A 9,072-nucleotide genomic window follows, 5' to 3' on the forward strand; every position below is an offset into this window, starting at 1 on the left:
TCAACAACAAAATAGTGGATCCACTATGAGAAGGTGTTGCTTATAAGACCGAGTTTGTGGCATGCAACTCCTCAGGCTGAAGAAGTATTTTGGATAAAAGACTAACTGTTCAACAAGAATCCATCCAGAGGACCTGATTTTACTTGTCAGCTGCTTAAAGATCCCATATGGAATGCATGAAGACGTCTGCTCGGCTGCACAGATACAGAAATACCTCTAACAGCTGTTGTTCCTTCAGTCATTCACTTTACAGACCTGCTTTGATTTCTTGGCCACTTTAACTGATTTTCTTAAAGACCAGAGTTATTATAAAAAAAAAAAAAACTAAAAAAAAAAAAAAAAATCTAATGGCATCAAGTTTTATTTTATCATCAAGTTCATAGATTTTTTTCCACCAGATGTAGTATTGAAATGTTCATTTAGCTGTGTGGGTGTGTTAAAGCTCAACATGCAGTTAGCTGTAGTTTATCTTCAGCGTGACTGTGGTCTCTCCATGCTGGTTCTTTGCTTTGCACACATAGTTTCCAACATGCATGGTGTCCATGTGCTCCACCATCAGGGTGCTCTGGGAGACTCTGGTGGTGAAGCCCAGGCCTCTGTTGAGCAGCCTCCAAGATGACTGGACCTGAACAGGATGCTGGTCCTACAGAGAAAAACAGATTCATCAGTGTCATGGGAGCTGTTGGTGATTCTCAGGAATGTCATCAAATACTCTGTGGCACTTAATATAAAGTCCTGCTTGTGAATGATTTGATCCAAAGATGTCTGAAGTGGAAACGGTTCATATATCTACTACAGAAGGAAAATATTTTAATTTTGACCTTGAAAGAAAGAAAAGCTTTGCAGAGAGTAGTGAAGGCTGCACAGAAGTCTGTTGGAGTCAGCCTCCCCACCATCACAGACATCTACACCTCCAGATGCAGGAAGAGGGCCACCTGCATCATGAAGGACCCCACTCAACCAGCACACACACTTTTTGCCCCACTCCCTTCAGGCAGAAGGTTGAGGAGCATTTAGTGCAGAACCACTAGACTGATTTCTATGTCTGTGTCTACTCATGTTCAGGCTGTTTGAATGATTTTACATTGGTGTTTAGGGTATATCTTGGATTTTTAACTTATCGTTAGCATTCGTTTAGCATATATCTTGGTGTACATCTTGTAGATCAGGACTATTCAACTGGGAGCCGAGGGGCAAACTAGGCCCACGGGTGAATTCAGTTTTTCCCACAAAAGGGTTCATTTTTAAATAAAATTGGATTTTTAATCATAAAACAAATTTGCGTAATGACAACTTCTGGATGTCCGGCCCCTGAGTCTTGGCTTTCAGTAACTGTGGCCCACTGAGCCGTTTACTTGAATAGTCCTGCCTTAGATCCTTATATTCTGTTTCTTTTAATACTTTACATCTTTGCTAATTTTAGGTGTAACTGGGAGCTTGAGTACACAATTTTGTTCCACCTTATGTACCACATGAGAATGACAAAGAACCTTCAACTTGAAATTCATATTCTAGCTTTTTAAGGAGTTCTGTAGAAAAGTGGTGAATCTCTGAATGAATATCTTACCTGTTGTAGAAAGTTCTTTGAAAAACCACAGTTTGCAGAAACAATGTTTAGACCATACTGACTCTAATCTTTAATAAATTAAAGTTTAGGCAAAAACTGATTCACACACCGACTGAGACAAGCTGGTCTGGGAAGCTCAGTCCTCACCACCTCCTACAGGTGTGCAGTGGAGAGCATCCTGTGCTCCAGCATCAACGTGTGGCATGGAGGCTGCACAGCTGCAGAAAGAAAAGCTTTGCAGAGAGTGGTGAAGGCTGCACAGAAGTCTGTTGGAGTCAGCCTCCCCACCATCACAGACATCTACACCTCCAGATGCAGGAAGAGAGCCACCTGCATCATGAAGGACCCCACTCACCCAGCACACACACTTTTTTGCCCCACTCCACTCAGGCAGAAGGTTGAGGAGCATTAAAGCCCCCAGTATACTCCCGTGTACGTCCGTCCACGCGTACATACGCGGAGGGTTGAGACTTCGTACTCAAGCGTCCACCCCTAGCGGCTGCAGAGCAGGTTCGCAGACGAGGGGTGTTTACCTTCGGGACAAATTGAAGTTGCCGATTGGTCATTTGCAGACACACCTACTGGATTGATTGATGGGTCGTGGAATAAAAAAGAGCGCTGGCAGCCTCCGCTGCAGCGGTGTTCTGTGTTTATATGTTGTTAATAAAAAAGATCTAAAAAAAAAACTGGATCACTGGCCCTGCAGCCCACAAATCAGACCAGCCCAACAGGAAATCTCCAGATCCTCCCACAGCCATGCTGGACCCGAGTTTAATTCGCTCGTGACAAATTCCTTCATTTCTCACCATTTCAGTAATGGCATCAACGGAGGAGGAAGAGATCACTTGCCTTTTGGCAAAAAAAAACTAAAGAAAATGCCAGATCAGGGATAAAGAAGGGGAATTTAATACATTGGTGTCTCATTCAAAACAGTTTGTCGCCGGGCAGTTTATTGTGCGACACCGCGTACAAGGTCGTAAAAATTTAGCTTGGCGCGGACATGCCCAGTGGGGGTACGCTCGTACATCTGCGTACGTACGCGCTTACCTCTGTACGGACGTATGCGAGCGTATACTGGGGGCTTAAGCATAGAACCACTAGACTGAGGAACAGCTTCTACCCTGAGGCTGTTGGACTCATGAATATCTAACCAGAATTATCACTGAAAAAAAATCACTTTAAAGCCCACTTTATTGTTATGTGCTGCTGACTATCCATGCTGCTGATCTATTTCATGTTGCTGTGTTCGTTTGTACTCATCTGCTCACACAGACTCATGTCCGTGCTGCTGCTGTTCAGCGTATTGTTTTTGCACCATTAGTGCTTGGTGTATTCTTAGTTTAGCATATTTCTTAGTTCATAGCTTAGATCTTATTATTGTTTTTCTTTTACATTTTATACTTTTGGATGTAACTGGGACCCTGTGTACACAATTTCATTCTCATCACATGTACCACATGTGATGAGAATGACTATAAAGAACCTTGACTTTATATAACGGTGTACATTATTCTTAGTGATTCTGTTTGCATAAACTGCTGTGAAATTATAGAGACTACTACCGTCCAGATGATCTGACCGAACATTGCTAGATTTTATACCTGGATTAATGAGCATGAACTTTGGTGTTTTTAATCACTTCAGCATGACTCTCAGAAGAGTTGATGGGGGAGAGGGCAGGCTCTAGAGGCTGTCTTAGAACTGGCAATCTGTTCTTTTCCACTATGGAGTATGCTGTTTGTGGGAATCTGTTTGTTTTGATGGCTCCTCAGATTGAAGAAGTCCTTTGGATGAAGGACGAAATGTTAAAAAAAAAAAAAAAAACATTCAGATGACCTGACTGAACATTGTTGGATTTTTACTTGGATTATTGAGCATGAACTTTGTTGTATAGATACTATGGTTGTTTTCAGACAGAAGCAGTCCACATCCTGCTCACAGCAGCTGCTAGCACAGATGTTTAGTTCATCACTGTGAAACATCCCCAACAGTCCTGAGACCAACATTCCCTTCCTTCTGAAAGATTCACTCTCTAAAATACTTGTATGCACAGTCCTCTTACTAAAATGTTTCCAATTTAAATGATTATATGCAAAGTGCTCTTCCAACTAAAACATTAACATACTTTTTCTTTAAAATATATAAAGGGGTAGAATTTCTTAGTTCAAACATTTGGTATTTTTACTATGTTCCATTATAAATAAAATATGGATTAATGAGATTATCAAATGATTGCATTCTGTTTTTTTTATTTTACTTAATGTCACAATCTTTTCAGAACTGGGGTTGTTCCAAACTTTACCATTTTAATGTGGTGCTGAATCATAAATAGTTTCCATTATGTGAAAGGCCATGGCGCTGAATCATTATCCATTTGTGTAAAAACTGCAGCAGTCCTTTCTACTGTGAGTACACCATTTGTTGTCTTCATCCTGGCTACTAGAAACAATGACTCATATAAAACCTGCTTTTAGCCTTATATTAATTTCTTTGCAGAGCAGCAACAACCTGATGAGCCAGATGTTTTCTTCCCCTCGACCATTTAGTAAGTTTCCATTGGAAAAGGTTTGGAGAAAAGATGTTCTTTTAAATACCTAGCAAAAGTTTGGATGTACCCAAACTTGAAACGGTTTCATTGTTAGCGGCTGCAGAAATAAAATCATGATAAATGTTTGGAAAAAGCCATTTTCTGCTTAAACAGTCTTGAGCTTTAGTGTTTGCTTTTCTTTAGGAAAGTCATTTATACGTATCATACAACTCATGCTTTGGGCTTCTATGCAAACCTCAAAGCACATGTTTAATTTTATGTTTGATACTGCTCCCTCTTGAATCACCACCTTATCGTGGCTAGGATGGGACTAGGACAGTCACTAGGATAGTGACTCACGGTCAGCTCCAATGAGATTCTTGCAAACCATCAGGCGGTTAAGGATGGTAAAGCAGCACTTTACTAATACTAACACTGTTCAGTAAAGGTGGGGTGCTGTTGACCTCAACCAGTGATATTGTCTGAGGTGGAAAAAATACTTCTCAGACATTCTCAGTCCCATTGGCACATCTTCCACGGAGGGAACTAATTTGGCGGACTTCAGGGTTGGTCTGTCCATAACCATGGCTGAGGTTGCCAAGGTTGTTAAAAGGCCCTGTGGTGGCAGGGTCTGGGGGTGGATGATTTTCACCTTGATTTCCTTAAGGCCCTGGATGTTTTGGGGCTGCCTTGGTTGACGAGCTTTTGCAACACCACATGGATATTGGGGGAAGTGCCATTGGATTGGCAGACTGGGGTGGTGGTTCTCCTCTACAAAAAGGGGGAACTGGAGGGTGTGCTTCAATTATGGGGTCATAACTCTCCTTAGCCTCCCAGGTAAGGTCTATTCAGGGGTACAGGAGAGCGAGTCCAATCATTGGTCAAACCTCAGATCCAGGAGGAACAATGCGGGTTCCTTCCTGGCCGTGGAACAATGGATCAGCTCTTTACCCTCACTATGGTCCTCTGGGTCATGTGAGTTTGCCCATCCAGTCTACATGTGTTTTGTGGACTTGGAGAAGGCTTTTGACCATGTTCCTTGAGGTACACCGTGGGAGTGCTCTGTGAGTATGGGATTGCGGGCCTGTTGCTATGGGCTATTTGGTCTCTATATAGACGGTGCGAGAGTTTGTTTCACATTGCTGGTACTAAGCTGGACCCTTTCAGGGTGAGTGCTGGACTCCACCAGGGCTGCCCGTTGTCACGATTCTGTTCATAACTTTTATGGACAGAATTTCTCTGGGCAGCCAGGGGGCGGAGAGAGTCCGGTTCAGTGGCCTCAGGATTCATCTCTGTTATTTGTGGATGATGTAGTCCTGTTGGCCCCAATATTTTGTGATCTTCAGACCTCACTGGAGCAGTTTGCAGCAGAGTGTGAAGTGGCTGGGATGAGAATCAGCACTAACAAATCTGAGGTGTTGATGAGAAACAGCACTTCCAAATCTGAGACCATGGTCCTCAGTTGTAAAAAAGTGGATTTTTCCTCTTCGGGTTGAGGGTGAGGTTCTGCCTCAAGTGGAGGAGTTCAAGTATCTTGAGGTTCTGTTCATGAGTGAGAAAAGAATGGAGTGGCAGATTGACAGAGATTGGTGTAGGGTCTGCAATATTGCAGACTCCGTGCCGGTCCATTGTGGTGAAGAGGAAGCTGAGCTGTAAAGCAAAGCTCTCTGTTTACCATCAGTCTACATTCCTACACTCACCTTTGGTCATGAAATCTGGGTAGTGACCAAAAGAATGAGATTGCAGATACAAGCGGTTGAAATGAGTGTCCTCCGCAGGGTAGTTGGACTGTCTCTTAGCTATAGGGTAAGTTCAGTTATCCGAGAGAGACTCGGGAGTAGAAACTCTAAGCTGTTCCTCCACATCGAGAGGAACCAGCTGAGATGGTTCAGGGATCTGGTAAGGATGTTTCCTGGACGCCTCCCTAGCGAGGTGCTTTGGGGATGTCAGACTGGGAAGAGACCCCCAGGGAAGACCCCCGACACACTGGAGAGACTGTCTTGATTGGCCTGGGAACACATTGGAGTACTCCCAGAAGAGCTGGAAGAGGTAGCTGTAGAGACGTCTGGACTAGAGGACGACATTTTTTCGGGAGTACAGCAGGTCATGCGATTCTGGTCGGATTTCGGCGGGACTGGAGTCAACCTCATTATAACTCACGTAACCCGGACGTGACCAGACTGAAAGCTAACGGGAGCAGACAGGAGCGGGAACTGAACAATAACCAAAAATGAAAATGAAACGAACAAAAAAAAAAAAGGAGCAGCTATTTTGTAGTTTTCTTTCAGTAAGCCTTCACTTTAACACAAGTCAAAAGAACTAAATTGCCCAGAAGTCAAAGTTCCAGCTGTAGCTTTTCACCGAGAGGGTGGGAGGAGCAGCGAAGTCTCCAAAGAAACCGAATGGCAGAAATAGTTTGCAACGCAAGGTAAGAACAGTCTGTCTCTATCAAACTCACAGAAAGTGACAAATAACCCTGAACTTCATGAGAGTTGTGTGTTGGTGCTGTGCTGCTTTAAACGTTTAGTCTTAGCTGCAGTGTGGAGCTGCGGGGAGTCTGACTTTGTTTACCGTCAGTAAATAAACAGACTCAAACAGCACATTTTCTCCACCTTGTCCCTTTTTAATATAAAAATTATGCTCTGCTTTATGTGGGTTTTTAGGTAAAAATTTTAATTATCTGTCGCTGTTTGTAATGTAAACAAAACCGAACTCTTCCTGTTTAAAGTGCATGCATTCTCCGGTAAAAATATCCCTATTTTTATATTGTGACACCCTGCTGGATACTGAAATCGAGGAAAAATGTGAATAACCATCACTTTATTGAGTAAATAGTTACTGTCTGCTGTAACCATGTCAGTACAACAACAAACTCGTTAGTGAAAGCATTCTCCGGTAACAATATCCCAGTTTTTATATGAAAAGGCTGGTTGCATATATATTAATAATTGTTATTGGGGTCAGTGGGGGAGCTGGCCCCCTGGGAGGGCATTGCCACCTCAGTTGTTCCTCCCCATCCCGACGTCTTCCTCCACCCACTCCATCACACCACCACTCAAGCAGGGCCTTGGGGTTCAGGTGCACTACTGAGCTGTGGGGAGGATCCTCCATCTCCGTGGTTCATGGAGACCTGGGCCCCAATTTTATCAAACAACCTAGACATGTGTAGTGAACTAAGCCTCAGGTCAAATCTGGCCCTGAGGGCCTTTCTGGGACAAGAACTGTTATTTCATTGATTTGAGTCCAGAAACACAAGATTAAGTTCATCCAGAGACTTTCTAAGTGTCCTGCACTGATCAATTGAAAGAACACTCGCTTTTTTATTATCATTACTATTTTACAAATGTCGTGATAATCAAAGTGTGTTTAGTTCAAACCATTTTTAAATGTTGAAGTGAACTACTCATTTTAAATCAACTGTGAAACAGTATTAATGAATTTTTAACCCTCATTCAAAGTAGAAATCAAGTTAGAATGTGTTAGAGTAATTATGCATTTTCTGATTTTCTGTCTGAAATGAGCAAGTGTAAGTTGGTCCAAGGTTGGAGACAAACGCAAACAAGTTTGTTGGAACGAACTGTCATGTTTTTAAATCCTCTGACATAAATAGAGAAGCTGGCACCTGTTTCCTCCCAACTCGCCTAAACATTTCTCTTGTCTGTCTCAAAAACATTTTCAGTCTGTTCCAAAACATTCTTTCTGTTTTTCTGACTTCTAGTGACCTCTTACGTCACAAAAACACACCTCCTGTTCGGTCGATCGACCAATCAGGAAGTTCTCAAATGAACCGGAAGTGACCTCTTAAAAAGGTTCAACACTTCCTAGTTCTGAGAGAATGCTGGAATAGAGAATCCAGAGTGCGGTGGGAGAGCAGTTCAGTTCGGAGAGCAGAACCGAACAGAAAAAGTGCTGGAGAGAACAGGAGGTCCAGACATGATCCGCAGTTCTTCCGAGTCTTGTGGGAATTATGGAATCTTCCACATCTGAGTAGAGCCTCTGACGGACTTACTCCTCATGTGAGTCTACCAGTGGGGTGAACGTGTGTCGGACGGAATACCGTCACTACTTCGGACGATTCACAGCTGTTCCTACGGAGACGCTGAAAGGGTGCGTTAAATGGAACTCCGTACCAGTGGAGACACCTTCTACAGGTAAAGAGTCGATTTACACTACCTAAGTGTACCGAGGAGGAAGCTGAGACCTAATGGAGCGTGCCGTTCTGATACCGACACATATTCACTCATCCATCTTTTCCTCTCCATTTAAACTTCATTTCCATCTTTAAACTCTTCTATCTTGCCAGTAATCATCCAGATATTTTCAGAAATGTCTGTTGTAAAGCTTGAAGTGAGGAAACCATGGCCGTATGGTTTCCTGACTGTAAAGCTAATTAATTAAGCTATGTGTTATTGTAATCAATTTGCCAAATTAATGTAAATGTTAGATGTTAAACTTTGATTCTGTTAATAAATGACCGCATTCATTTGATGGGTCAAAGAAAATTAACGTCTCACGTTACATTTAATTATTCAATGCACGATATTATTCAGTCCAGAAAAATGAAAGAATCCGTTTAATTTATGAATATATCACAGATATATGTTGATCTACACACGCATATAACGTTCTCATGACGCATGCATATATAGGGTCTGGAGTGGGCACACGGTGGCATATAGGGGGTGGGATGTGTAATCATTCTCACCTCCGGGACCAGTACCCACTCTCATATGTAGCATGTAGACATTAGGGTTCTGGTCAAGGGTTGGAGAGGTGAACGGGCACTGCCTGCTCTCTGGGGAGGGGGTGGGTCTGTGCCAGTCACCGCCTCATCCCCCCCATTTTAAATGCACTATATAACAACATGCATCAACATCTTATTGAGTGGGGGGAGGGAGGAGTTGGGTCTTCCAGTTTTCCTTAAACCCTCATTCTCAGTCTGTCATTTGGGGTCGGGGGCGGGGGGGGGGGGGGGGGG

At 43.0% G+C, this 9,072-nt stretch overlaps 1 protein-coding gene across 1 annotated transcript in view; it reads right to left on the reverse strand.

The window, feature by feature from the left end:
- Nucleotides 1-352: 352 nt before the first annotated feature.
- The window catches only part of pdgfrl (platelet-derived growth factor receptor-like), a 16,586-nt gene continuing 7,866 nt past the window's right edge, over nt 353-9,072 (reverse strand). The window contains exon 6 of the mRNA XM_037676003.1: nt 353-643. Coding sequence (XP_037531931.1) covers nt 455-643 — 189 coding nt within the window. The 3' untranslated portion in view covers nt 353-454. The remainder of the gene's footprint in view (nt 644-9,072) is intronic.

Source organism: Nematolebias whitei, chromosome 4 (genome assembly GCF_014905685.2).
Source record: "Nematolebias whitei isolate Nwh7 chromosome 4, NemWhi1, whole genome shotgun sequence".
NCBI lineage: Eukaryota > Metazoa > Chordata > Actinopteri > Cyprinodontiformes > Rivulidae > Nematolebias > Nematolebias whitei.